The sequence below is a fragment of the Moschus berezovskii genome, chromosome 15, assembly GCF_049115385.1.
Source record: "Moschus berezovskii isolate FMDL1 chromosome 15, NW_MosBer_1.0, whole genome shotgun sequence".
Classification (NCBI taxonomy): Eukaryota; Metazoa; Chordata; class Mammalia; order Artiodactyla; family Moschidae; genus Moschus; species Moschus berezovskii.
The window spans coordinates 76,047,125-76,061,659 of NC_142474.1; the positions used below are offsets into that span (position 1 = coordinate 76,047,125).

The 14,535-nt window shown below is 38.4% G+C and overlaps 1 protein-coding gene across 3 annotated transcripts in view; it reads left to right on the forward strand.

Annotated features, from left to right (window-relative positions):
* PLCB1 (phospholipase C beta 1) overlaps positions 1-14,535 on the forward strand; it is an 861,253-nt gene that overhangs the window by 704,976 nt on the left and 141,742 nt on the right. For all 3 annotated transcript variants that reach the window (XM_055426796.2, XM_055426800.2, XM_088844294.1), the window contains exons 19-23: positions 2,170-2,324; positions 7,150-7,314; positions 9,626-9,725; positions 10,514-10,618; positions 11,620-11,729. In XM_055426796.2, coding sequence (XP_055282771.1) covers positions 2,170-2,324; positions 7,150-7,314; positions 9,626-9,725; positions 10,514-10,618; positions 11,620-11,729 — 635 coding nt within the window. The remainder of the gene's footprint in view (positions 1-2,169; positions 2,325-7,149; positions 7,315-9,625; positions 9,726-10,513; positions 10,619-11,619; positions 11,730-14,535) is intronic.

Genomic DNA, 14,535 nt, shown 5'->3' on the forward strand with positions numbered 1-14,535 from the left:
AACTCTTTTAGCCTTTGCCCTTTTCCTTTTTTACTCCAAAGCCAAACTTGCCTGTTACTCCAGGTATCTCTTGACTTCCTACTTCTGCCCTTCCCTATGATGGAATGGTATGATTTTTATTTTTGCATTTCTGCTTTTATTCAGGACTGCTGTCGATTTTTCTGTTCATTTATAACAGTATTTTTTATATAAAAGTCATGTCTTATTTTGTGGAACAGATGAGATTGGATTGATTAATGTTTTATTTTATGGAATCTTAGTTTGCTCTCACAATTATAAACTCCACGTTGAGGATCAATCCATGCTTACTCCTATTTCTTTCATAGTTTCTTTTTCACATGTAATTTAACCCTTTCATCCACACAGATTTAATTTTCATGTATAATCTTGGTAAGAGATCAGTCTTTTATACTAGAGGTTGCCTTTTTCATTGTTAATTTGGGTCCATTTTTTCAATTTATAAGTCTTCTCCATTAATAAATTTTTCACCTTCCTGGAGCCAATAATTTTGTTATTATTATAATGTTTAATAATACGGTTTAATATGTGGAAGAGACAATTCTCCTTTTCTATTACCATTCAGTGTTTCTCTGCCTTGGACTGACTGTTCTGAAATAATATTAACTAACAGTAGTATTAAGAATGGACACTTCAGGAGGGGGAACTTATGTAAACCTGGGGCGAATTCATGTCAATATATGACAAAACCAACCAATATAATGTTGTAAAATAATTTGCCTCCAATAAAAATAAATTAATTACTTAAAAAAAAAAAAGAATGGACACTTCATCTTGACACTAGTGAGAATTTCACATCATGATGCCAATGAATGGATGCTGGCTGTGACTTTGAGATGGACAGTCTTTTACACACTAAAGGAATCTACACTTGGCCTAAATGACACACTGGTTTTAGGAATTTATGTTAAATATTATTAAATGGCATCTATCAGGATGATCATATGTTCATTTCTCCTTTGTGAGAAATGTGATACATTTTATTAATATATCTCCTAATATGTAAGTATCCTTTTATTCCTGAGAAAAATTCTACTTGCTTATGTATTGATTTTTAGAAAATATGACTTAACAATTAATTTTTAGGCTTTTGAAGTTAATTTTTTTCAAGCTTAATTTTGGTAGTTTATCCAGTTTTGGTATCACAGTCATAATAACTTATAAAATGATAAATAAAAATTCACTTATTTTTCCCTGCTCTAAAAATGATTCGTTAATGAAACTTTGAAATAATTCTATTATCACTTCTTTATTGTCCATCTAAATAGAGATGAGTTGTAACTCAGACAATCTGGAACAAATTGATAGCTTCTCAAATTCATTATCACTTTAAAGCTTGTTTGTTTAGCTCTAGCAATTGCAAATAATGTAGACATTTATTTCATACATTGATCAAGTCTTAGCAAACTTTGACCACGAATCTTCGTCCGTTAGAAACAAGTCAATGAGTGATTACATATTGGTAGTAAGTAATCAAACAAATAAAAACTTTTAAAAGAAAATCTTTTTCCTATAAATTAAAAAAAGAATTATAGTATCTACTATTGGTTAAGTATGAAGAAGTCCATCCTCAAAAACATAGATTGGAGATTTAAACTTTCTGAAGGGCATCTTAGTAAGAATTATCAAAAGGCTTTTCCAATAAACATATTTTCTGACCTAGAAAATTCACTCCTAAGAGCACCATTAATGATGCCTTCAAAGATTTCACCACAACAATGTGGTAAAATCAAAACATTATATGTAATGATAAAAATTGGGAAGAGACATAAATATGTCCAGAGTGGGGCCTGGTATAATCTGTGTATTCAGGTATATCTGTTCAAAAGTATTTTATACAGTTATTAAAATTAAAGCAGATCAATATTTAATGAAATGGAAATACTACATATAATTTATATATTCAAATAAATGAATATGTTTTAAATAGAAAAACAGAATATACACCAACCTATTGGCAATGGTTTACCTCTGAATTTGGAGATGACAGCTTGGGTTTTGTTTGGTTTTTTTTTTGTCTGTTTCCTAAGTTTCTGTAATGATTAAGTCATTCTTCTTAAAGAGGGAGCAGAAGTGTACTGTAATACAATCTTACGTTCTTGCTGCAAATGTAAATACAGTCCTAGTAAGGTTTGTATCTTTTATACACAGACCTGGCTATGCAAATAAACATGGGTATGTATGAATACAATGGGAAGAGTGGCTACAGGCTAAAGCCGGAATTCATGAGGAGACCTGACAAGCACTTTGATCCATTCACAGAAGGCATCGTGGATGGCATAGTGGCCAACACTTTATCTGTTAAGGTATGTTCACCCCAATCACACAACTGCACCCAGCAAAAGTCTTCAACAACACCTATTTTGTGTAAAGTAGTTTCGTCATTTAGCGTTTCCTTCCCAGTAAAGTCTTCACTTCCTTTGTATATTTTTTTTATTTGAAGCCTGAATTCATATTAAAAGTTTTCAGAATCTATATGCACAAGATGCCCCACTTTTTAATGGGCTAAAAATTAGATCCAAGAGCAGTGAAACAAGTTGCTGAGATTCACCATGGCTAGTCCTTTCTTTTGGTGCAGAGATCCTACGGAGGAATGTACCACGAAAACTCAGTGTGTGTGTGTGCGCGCTTAATTACTCAATGGTGTCTACCTCTTTGCAGACCCATGGACTGTAGGCTGCCAGGCTCCTCTGTCCATGGGTTTCTCCAGGCAAGAATATGGAGAGGGGATTCCCTTCTCCAGGGGATCTTCCTGACCCAGGGATCAAACCCAGATCTCCTGCATTGCAGGTGGATTTTTTACTGTCTGAGCCACCAGGAAAGCCAAAACCACAAAAATGAGAGACTCGTATTGGAGAAATCTGGTCTTCCCCTCCCACTGTTAGTTTTAGAAAAATAGCCACACTGAGCAAAATTAGAGAAAATAAAGTTATTCTCTCAATAAATTATTAAATATTGAGTAAAAGTTCTCCAGTTACCATAGCGTGGCTTTTGAAAATCTATCAGAGTATTCAGGAATTTATAACACATAGTAAGTAATGATATTAAGGGCTTCCCCAGTGGCTTAAATACAAGAATCACATCATTAAACATACATCTGACCCTCAAAAAATTAACTGCAAATGATTTCTGCAGTCTTTGAAATTGATTTTACAGGAGATACAAGGTATTTTTTTAGCTGTGAGAAAATATTTTTAATACTATAAATAGGAAATCATTTTTATAGAAAACTTTTTACATAAACCCTATAAGCCATTGGTTGTTGTAGCTAGGTTTCATTTACTTTTTAAAAGTTCCATTTCTTTTCTGTTTAACTGGATAATTGCAGCACTAAGAAACCTTTTTAGTAAAGCATAAATGCAATTTTCCAATTGACCCTAAACGAAAAGCATATAAAAAACTGTAAGAAAAGTACTCTTTATAGTCCATGAGGTCACAAAGAGATATGACTTAGTGACTGAACAATAACAACAACAATTTCACTAATTTATGTCTATTCTAAGCTTGTTGAACCCATTTTTACTTTAAAATTTATGTCATTTACACCAGAGATTAAAAATAAAGTTGCACTGAAATGTCTGTCAATGATATCATTTGAAATTATTTCACCCCATATATCTGCCAAGTGGAGTTGGCAGAATTAGAGCTTCAGGATTACATTTAGTTTAGGAAATTGTTTTCAGCAAAGGATGTTTAATTCCTGTCAAGTTTGATTAAGATAAACTCAAGCATCACTCATGGATAAAATGCTGTTTTAGAATTTTTGTCAACTGTAGTTGTAGTCAGGTCAAACTGATAGTAATATTTTATCAAAATAATCTTTTGTCCTTGTTTGCTGATTCATCTCATTTTATATGTTTGCTTTGCTGTTTATTCTTTCTTGAAAAGTCTACCATGACAGTGTAAGTGATTGTAAACAATCACAAAGAGAAACTGGGGAAAACAGTTGAGTCCCAGACAGGTGTACACTGCTGCCAGAGTCCAGAGTGGAGACTCTGCTCTGGAGATGTCAGTGTCCTCTGAATGTTCAGGCCATCATGCCTCAGAGACCCTGCAGCAGATTCCTGCCTTCACTATGATGGCTGGAGCCAAAATGCAGCTCACACCCACCCAGTACTGCCTTTGTTCTGATCCCCTGACATAGCCTTTATAATGCTGGGGTAGACCTCTGAGCTCTGGGGGTGTTCCATGATCCTATTTTACTGATGAGAACATTGAGGCTCAGTGTTATTAATTTAGTTAAGGACTCTGTTTTAATCAGAATCTTAAGCATATTGGCACTTCCCTGGGGGTCCAGTGGTTAAGACTCCACACTGCCAATGCAGGGGGCGTGGGTTCAGTCACTGGGTGGGGAACTAAGATCCACATGTTGGGCAGATAAAGATTAAAAAAGGAAAAGAAAAAATTTAAAACAATGTACTCATTAAAAAAAAAAATCTTAAGCACACACCGTCTTTAATGCATCTGAATTCCCAGCATGACTCACTTAACTTGGAAGTTTCAAACATGCTATATAATGTCTACAGAGTTGTTCTCATGTAGAACCTCAAAGGAAACAAAGAGATTGTTCCTTGGAGGTCTCATGCACTCAGGCACAGAGAACATTCAGGAGAAATGCGTTTTCCCAGGGTAAATGTGAACAGCCTCCTTCTCATAACTTTCTACTTGTGTTGCATCTCTAACTACATCAGCGTGCATCTGCCTTTGGCCTCCCCATTAGCCATGGCCATCCCCAGGCCGCCATTGTGTCCATTTCCGGCCCAGCCATCATCTTGGTGATTCTGTCTCCTTTCACCGACTGGAGCTCAGAAAGTGAAGCTTTGTCAATCAGATAACACAGATCGCTGAGTCCGTTCCACCAACACTTGCTTTCCACGTTTCCCTCTCTGTTGTTAAAGCAGGAGGACATCGTGTCTGTCTCCATTAACTTTTATAACATCCAAGAACCCCTCAGATTCTGAAAATTATGAACATATAGTTTTAAAATCTCATTTAATTCCACAATATTCATTAGCTTTATAGCTAGGCAGAGGATACCACAATCATGTGGATGGTTAACCAGTGCTGCTGCTGCTGCTGCTAAGTCGCATCAGTCATGTCCGACTCTGTGCGGCCCCATAGACGGCAGCCCACCAGGCTCTGCCATCCCTGGGATTCTCCAGGCAAGAATACTGGAGTGGGTTGCCATTTCCTTCTCCAATGCATGAAAGTGAAAAGTGAAAGTGAAGTCGCTCAGGCGTGTCCAACTCTTCGCAACCCCATGGACTGCAGCCCACCAGGCTCCTCCGTCCTTGGGATTTTCAGGCAAGACTACTGGAGTGGAGTTCCATTGCCTTCTCCAACCACCGTGGTTAGGAGTGATGATAAACTGAGTTCAATAGTTCTTATTTGTTTTTAGTATTTTTATCATTATTGTGGCTTTTTATTAAAGTTTAACAACTTTGAGAATTGGAGTAGCATGGTATTATAACTACTCTTTCAAGTTGAATTTTATGAACAAGATTTTTTTTAATGCTAGGCTTTCTATTATGCTATGTGTTAAATTTGTACTCTTCAGTTCAGTTCAGTCACTCAGTCATGTCTGACTCTTTGTGACCCCATGAATCACAGCACGCCAGGCCTCCCTGTCCATCACCAACTCCCGGAGTTCACTCAAACTCATGTCCATCTTAAGCAACCTTTTAATTTCATCTATAATCATGCCTCAACATCAGTCCTTCCAATGGATATTCAGGACTGATTTCTTTTAGGATGGACTGGTTGAATCTCCTTGCAGTCCAAAGGACTCTCAAGAGTCTTCTCCAACACCATAGTTCAAAAGCATCAATTCTTTGGTGCTCAACTTTCTTTATAGTCCAACTCTCACATCCATACATGACCACTGGAAAAACCATAGCCTTGACTAGAAGGACCTTTGTTGGCAAAGTAATGTCTCTGCTTTTTAATGTGCTGTCTAGGTTGGTCATAACTTTCCTTCCAAGGAGCAAGCATTTTTTAATTTCATTTACTTTTAATTTTCATTTTCATTTTGGAGCCCCCAAAATTAAGTCAGCCACTGTTTCTACTGTTTCCCCATCTATTTGCCATGAAGTGATGGGACCGGATGCCATGATCTTAGTTTTCTGAATGTTGAGTTTAAGGCAACTTTTTCACTCTCCTCTTTCACTTTCATCAAGAGGCTCTTTAGTTCTTCTTCACTTTTTGCCATAAGGATGGTGTCATCTGCATATCTGAGGTTACTGATATTTCTCCCGGCAATCTTGATTCTAGCTTGTGCTTCATCCAGCCCAGCATTTCTCATGATGTACTCTGCATATAAGTTAAATAAGCAGGGTGACAATATACAGCCTTGACGTACTCCTTTTCCTATTTGGAAACAATCTGTTGTTCCATGTCCAGTTCTAACTGTTACTTCCTGACCTGAATACAGATTTTTCAAGAGGCAGGTCAGGTAGTCTGGACTGATGTTGAAGGACTGAGGTTGAAACTGAAACTCCAAAACTTTGGCCACCTGATGCGAAGGGCTGACTCATTTGAAAAGACCCTGATGCTCTGAAAGATTGAAGGTGGGAGAAGAAGGGGACGACAGAGGATGAGATGGTTGGATGGCGTCACCGACTCAGGGGACGTGGGTTTGGGTAAACTCTTTGAGTTGGTGATGGACAGGGAGGCCTGGCGTGCTGCGGTTCATGGGGTCACAGAGTCAGACACGATTGAGCGACTGAACTGAACTGAACTGAACAATCATGCTAAAATGAGAATTTTTTTCTCATAAAGTTTTTAAGTATTAGAAAAATCTTTGTATTCAGTTAAAAATCAACCTTTCACTTTTAATAGACAGTATCTCTCAAATATAAAAGCCATAATCTCATCAAACTTTTCATGCTTGTTCATGTATTTCTCCCTATACAAGTTTGTCTTAATTAACCCCTAACCCTGGCATTATCATTATTCTTCTAACAATTCTTTAACCAGAAAAGAAATAATATTTGTACTGTTGTTTCTGTTTTACTTTGATTATGGCTCAACATTCATCATTAGCAGCTGTCCCTCCCTGAAGTTTTCTCTTGTATAATTGTTATTCATTTTTTAAGAGTTTGTTTTTTTTTTTTAATTTAAAAATCTTTCTAGATTATTTCAGGTCAGTTTCTCTCTGATAAGAAAGTCGGGACTTATGTCGAAGTGGATATGTTTGGTTTGCCTGTGGACACAAGGAGGAAGGCGTTTAAGACCAAAACATCACAAGGAAATGCTGTAAATCCCATCTGGGAAGAAGAACCCATTGTATTCAAAAAGGTTTGTCTTGTGTCCTTCACGTCAGATGTTAATGCATCTTCTAGGTGTTTTATGACTTCCCTGGTGGCTCAGACAGTAAAGCGTCTGCCTACAATGTGGGAGACCTGGGTTCAATCTCTGGGTCAGGAAGATCTCCTGGAGAAGGAAATGGCCACCCACTCCAGTATTCTTGCCTGGAGAATCCCATGAACAGAGGAGCCTGGCAGGCTACAGTCCATGGAGTCACAAAGAGTCATTTTCAGGTGTTTTATACTGGAAAAAATATGAAATGAGCAATTACTTACTGTTTCATTTGGGAATTTACACATTAATAATATAGTAGCATTTTCAAAACTATCCTGAAAAATATTCAAGATTTCTGTGAATTGCTTGTTTGGATTTTTCATAATTGTGAATCAATTAATTCTAGGGTACCTCATTTGGAAGACCAGAATAACATGTAATTTTAACTCACAGGCTCACATAATACAAGTGATAAATGATATGTCTTCACCATAATTCAAATGAAGGAGAGTGGTAAATAGGGAGTAATATGGTAACCAAGTGAAAGGAAGTCCATACTTCCTTTAAAAAGCATAGCAATTAAACTCCCTGGAATCTCCAACCACTGGCGTTGGTCTTTGTAACTTGTCTGGATTCCATCTGATAGAGTTAATACCTTTTACATTCAACTTGTCTTTCCCTCTGCTTTCACCAAAAAACAGATCTTTTTCACACATGATTTACACAAAAAGGAAGACATCAAGTGCAGTAGATAGTAGCTGCTGCTGCTGCTGCTGCTGCTGCTGCTAAGTCACTTCAGTCGTGTCCGACTCTGTTTGACCCCATAGACAGAAGCCCACCAGGCTCCCCCGTCCCTGGGATTCTCCAGGCAAGAACACTGGAGTGGGTTGCCATTTCCTTCTCCAATGTGTGAAAGTGAAAAGTGAAAGTGAAGTCACTCAGTCGTGTCCGACCCTTAGCGACCCCACGGACTGCAGCCTACCAGGCTCCTCCATCCATGGGATTTTCTAGGCAAGAGTACTGGAGTGGCTTGCCATTGCCTTCTCCGAGTAGATAGTAGAGTGCACTCTTATCACTTTGCTTTTGTCTGGCCAAAATATCTTCAAAGGCAGTCTTCTGCAAAGAGGGCATCCTATCCATGGCAAAGAGCTCTGCACTCCAGCTTCCTTTTTTTCTTATGTTAATTGGATTTAGTAATACTGTCTACTTCATAGCATTCTTATATGAGTATTTCCTAATATACTGAAAACATTTAGAAGATATCTAACCCATTGAAAGTAGTCAGTAAATGTTAGTTTTCTTATATTCCAAAGAAATACATATTTAAGGTATAATTGGCCTCATGGTCTTGACATCTTGATATAGTATAGCTGCATATGTACCCCAGATGTTTTACACTGAGAGGAAAAAAAAGTAAGCAGTTCAGTTTAGTTCAGTTCAATCATTCAGTCATGTCCGACTCTCCGCAACCCCATGAATCACAGCACGCCAGGCCTCCCTGTCCATCACCAACTCCCGGAGTTCACTCAAACTCATAGAGTCGGTGATGCCATCCAGCCATCTCACTCTTGGTCGTCCCCGTCTCCTCCTGCCCCCAACCTTTCCCAGCATCAGAGTCTTTTCCAGTGAGTCAACTCGTCGCATGAGGTGGCCAAAGTATTGGAGTTTCAGCTTCAGCATCAGTCCTTCCAATGAACACCCAGGATTGATCTCTTTTAGAATGGACTGGTTGGATCTCCTTGCAGTCCAAGGGACTCTCAAGAGTCTTCTCCAACACCACAGTTCAAAAGCATCAATACTTTGGCGATCAGCTTTCTTCACAGTCCAACTCTCACATCCATACTTATGGCTAATTTGGGAATTTACTAATAAATAAAGCAATCTCATTTTGAAAGCTATCCTGAAAGCTACTTTATAATTTTTGCTTTTGCTCTGAAGTACAAAGGTAGTTTGCTCTGAAAATATAATAGTGAATGCTCAAACTGTGATTAGACCATTAACTCACAGTATTTAAACAGAACTTGTCATTTCTGCCTTGAGAATGTTCATGTCAAAAGAAAATGGTCTGTTTGTTGAACAGATTCCTCATTTTGAAAAGGTGATAAAACACAGATGAAGCCATATCTCTGGTAATCCTTCTCCTTTTGAAAATCTAAATTATAGAGCGGTAACTTAACTTTTTATCAACTTGCTTAGCAGAAACTTCTACTTGGATTTGGAAAAGTAGGGCCTGTTTGAATATTACCTTTCTAATTCTTTCTGGGAGTCACTCCTTCTTGTAACCACATGTATTCTTAATGTCTTATAGGTGGTTCTTCCTTCGCTAGCCTGTCTGAGAATAGCAGTTTATGAAGAAGGAGGTAAATTTATTGGTCACCGAATCTTGCCAGTACAAGCAATTCGGCCAGGTATGGATTGCATCATGGGAAACTTTTTATCTAAGTTGTAAAGAAAATCATCACAGCCTTATAAGAGTATTAAAGAACAATGTAGGAAGCTATTGTTTTTGTGTTTCACTCTGTAAAAAGGATTATAAGATTATATATTTAAATCTGGCAATATTATGTTTGTGTGATGTGCTGTGAATACTAGGCCAGTCAACTCTTGCCAGATATTATGTGTAACAAACCACCTGAAAATTAAAGGCTTATAAAACGTGTTTCAGCTTTGTGCTCACAGGTCTGTGGAGTAGTAGGGCTTGGTGAAGTTTGGCTGAGCAGCTGTGCTTGAGGCTGTGGGCTTCCCACACCTGCTCACTCAGGGGCTCCAGGTGAAGAAGCAGTTGCACTTCCAGGCATCTCACGGCAGCCCAGTGGGATGCACGCCTGTATCTGCAAGTGCATGTGAAGCCTCTGCTTGTACACATCACTAACATCCCATTGTCCAAACAGGCTAACCCCCAAACCAAGAAATCATATACAGGGCACAAATTTGGACAGATAATTCAATCTATGACACATGGTTGCAAATTCTCTCTTGTGGGGAAAAACATGGTTGGAAAGGGGGAAAAAAATCAGAGTCACCATTATTTTCCTGTTTGATGAGAAAAATAATACCCTATCACTCAAGAGCATATGATTAAAATGAGGTAGAAGTAAGCTGTGGTCATCCAGAGTCACCTGAAATAAGTACTCCGATCGAATAGATGTTTCGCGTTATAAGAAACTGTGATTCATGGTATCATGTCACCCCCCAGGCTATCACTACATCTGTCTGAGGAATGAGAGGAACCAGCCTCTGATGCTGCCAGCGCTGTTTGTCTACATAGAGGTGAAGGACTATGTCCCAGACACATATGCAGGTAAACCACCTAACCCGAAAGGATATCTCCATCTGGGGTCATCCATGTTTTTGTGACTCAGTGGAAAGAAAACTGGGCAAAACAAAGGCAAGAGAGTGTGACCTCAGAATCACCTCTATGTTTGTATGCATGTTTAGAAGTAAATTCATCAAACCTTTGTCAATAAATTTTACTTTAAATCTCAGTAAATTATTGTGCATTTTTGTCCATTGGTAATATTATTCTCATAAGCTCAGTACTTTCTAACCAGTGCTACCTGATACTACAAGTCTGTCTAGGTCTGTGCAGTGAATTTGCCTTCAGCCAGTTTTAGAATCCTGACCCTTTCTATGAGTGAAATCTTAAACTATAGAAATTAACTTATGATGATGTCAGCCTGGAATCATACATTTAAATGCTTGTGGTGCCAAGTGACCTGAGTGAAAGATCCTGGGACGTGGTGGAGACTATGCCAGTCTTGGAGCGGGTGTTCAATCTGACGACGGCAGCCATAACTCATTCCAGCTAGACAGCATCATGTTCAAATGATACCCATATTGCCAAATCATTGGGTTGTTTCAGCAGTCTGTAAAGGAGCCTTTTTATGGGAAATGTCTCCTCTGTGAATCAACAGTGTGGGAAACAGGACAAATTTGTGGGCCATTTCTGAATTGGATGAAATGCTCAAATAAAACTTAAAAATTTGGAGCACTGACACATCCTGAGTTGGAGCTTGTCCATTCTGACTCAGGGATGATCTTTGAGTTCTCTCTTTCTGAGATTCAGCCAGTGAACTCTTATCTATTTCCAAAGTGTTAGCTGGATAAGGAGATAGTTATATGGGTAGATGGAAAGACGGAAGATGGATGGTGAATCAGTAAATGGATGGACAGGTAGAGAGATGATGAACAAATACATGGATGGATGGGTGATTGGATGGAGGGATGGATGGATAGATTGATGCATGGTGGATAATCAGTATCTCCAGGACCATCAATCTGAAATGTCTCTTTCCTATTTAGACGTGATTGAAGCTTTGTCAAATCCAATCCGATACGTGAATCTGATGGAGCAGAGAGCTAAACAACTGGCTGCTTTGACACTGGAAGATGAAGAAGAAGTGAAGAAAGAGGTGAGAGGGTTGCTCTAGTCTTGTGCGTGGCGTGAAGCATGACTTCCGGATCTTGTTGCTAGCTTTTCCTACATAACATCACCCTCAGGAAAGGAAAAGAGAACACTGGAAAACCACTCTGGTGGAGTTCAGCCTCATCTCCCAAAGCATTGAGAAGATGCCCTGAATTTTTCATATTTCATTCTCTTTTGGCATTCTGTGGCCACCACCAGCATCTTCTTTTGTGACCACATTAAACAGTAGACATCTTGCTGTTTCAGGGGAAATTTTTTAGATCATTTCATGATGATTAAAGGTGAATAAAACATGTAGAAAGGAAGATGATCATCAAGTCATTTGTTGTTTTCTTTTGTCTTTAAAGTACAGGGTTTTCAGAGTGCTTTTGTGATTTCTTACGGTACACGAGGTACCTGTTGTGTAGTGTAGGCCACAATGAGGCTACTATTATTACTGTATATTTATGTATTATGATACATATTCCCAAAATAATTGTTGTGTTATTCTAAATTAGATGTCACAATGCAAAGGATAGATAAGAAAGGGTCTAGAAATATTAGAAGTGAAGTTTAAAAATATAAAGGTTCCTCAAAATCCTGGTGAATTTGCCTTGTCATCTGATTGATTTAGTCATTAATCAATGAGTTGAATAAAATCTTTGACGTGTTTATTTTAAAAAAATATGAAGTTTCCATGTAGACTGAAATAGAATTTCTTGATTATTGGGGATGACATAAACATTACAAATAGTGATAAAAACTAGCTATTTTCATACTTCATTTGAATATTCAGAGGATAGATTCAGGGAAACAGATGAGAAAATTGGAGAATTATCAATATAGGAAAACACCTTGAAAATTGTTTGGGTGACTTTAATAGCAAGTCCACTCAAGTTGATATTATTAAATCATCTTTTTTTATTCCAAAAGAATAAAGAAACCTAGGCTTGTCATAGAAAATTTTTTAAATGGAAATGAGAAAAGAAAATCCCAAATACATCACCTTTAATCCAGACACCCAAGCCACACAGAGATGACACTCTACAAGCTTGTGTGCATGTGTGCTAAATCACTTCAGTCATGTCTGACTCTTTGTGACCCTATGGACTATAGCCCTGCCAGGTTCCTCTGTCCGTGAGATTCTCCAGACAAGATTACTGGAGTGGGTAGCCATTTCCTCCTCTTAGGGGTCTTCCCGACCCAGGGATTGAATCCACATCTCTTATGTCTCTTGCATTGGCAGGTGGGTTCTTTACCACTAGTGGCACCTGGGACGCCCAACACTGTACATATGGGGTATACATGCAGCTAGTCTTTTTATGCATAATTAGGAGAAGGCAATGGCAACCCACTCAAGTACTCTTGTCTGGAAAATCCCATGGGCAGAGGAGCCTGGTAGGCTGCAGTCCATGGGGTCGCTAAGAGTTGGACACGACTGAGCGACTTCACTTTCACTTTTCACTTTCAAGCACTGGAGAAGGAAATGGCAACCCACTCCAGTGTTCTTGCCTGGAGAATCCCAGGGACGGGGCAGCATGGTGGGCTGCCGTCTCTGGGGTCGCACAGAGTTGGACACGACTGAAGCGACTTAGCAGCAGCAGCAGCAGTACTTTTTCATAAAATGGGATAATATTCACAGTCTGTGTTTTAACCTTTTATTTTCACTTAATGCAAACAGGTCCATGTCATAAAATATTCTATGACATGACTTTTAATAACTTTGTAATCTTCCATTACGTAGCTGCATGTTATCTTTCTAATCTCTATTATTGGATATTTTGAATATTTTAATATTTTAAATAGATCTTCGACTGAGCGACTTCACTTTCACTTTTCACTTTCACACATTGGAGAAGGAAATGGCAACCCACTCCAGTGTTCTTGCCTGGAGAATCCCAGGGAAGGGGGAGCCTGGTGGGCTTCCGTCTATGGGGTCACACAGAGTCGGACAAGACTGAAGTGACTTAGCAGCAGCAGCACAGCAAACATCATATAATTATGTTTTTTATCACATTTATGATTATTTCTTTGTTTTTTTGTATAGAATTTTAGAAATTTGTGATCTAAGATGTTGAGTTAATTGAACGTGAGAGAAAATGAAATGAAAAAATGAAAAATATGGTTTTCCCTGGTAGTCCAGTGGTTGAGAATCTGCCTTGCAATGCAGGGGACACAGGTTTTATCTCTGGTCAGAAAACTAAGATCCCACATGTCTGAGGAGCAATTAAGCCTGTGTGCCACAACTAGAGAGTCCTTGCACTACAGTGAAAGATCTTGCATGTCACAATGAAGATCCTGCATGTCAAATCAATAAATATTCTTTAAAAAAAGAAAAATATCTAATGTCAAAGTAAAATTTTTCAGGCTCTTATTTACACTGCAACCAATAAATATATTGTCCTGTTTGATGAAATTTAAAGTTAGCCTGGAAAGTTTCATAAATAATATTTTTCTTTGTATGCAGAAAATGTAGTTATAGGGAAATTTTACACTCCTGGAAAAGTACACCTAACAGTAGACATGAATTACTTCCAACGTTGTGTCTTTGACACCTATGCTTAGCATATGCTTCTTTTTCATATGTTAAAAGCCACTTAGCTTTTGCTTGTCTGTAAAGCTTTTACTTGTGTACCTATGGCCAATTCATGTTGTTGCTGTGCTGTGCTTAGTCGCTCAGTTGTGTCCAACTCTTTGCAGCCCCATGGACTGTAGCCTGCCAAGCTCCTCTGTGCATGGGGATTCCCCAGGCAGGAATACTGGAGTTGTTGGTTAGGCCCTCCTCCAGGGCATCTTCCCAACCCAGGGATCAA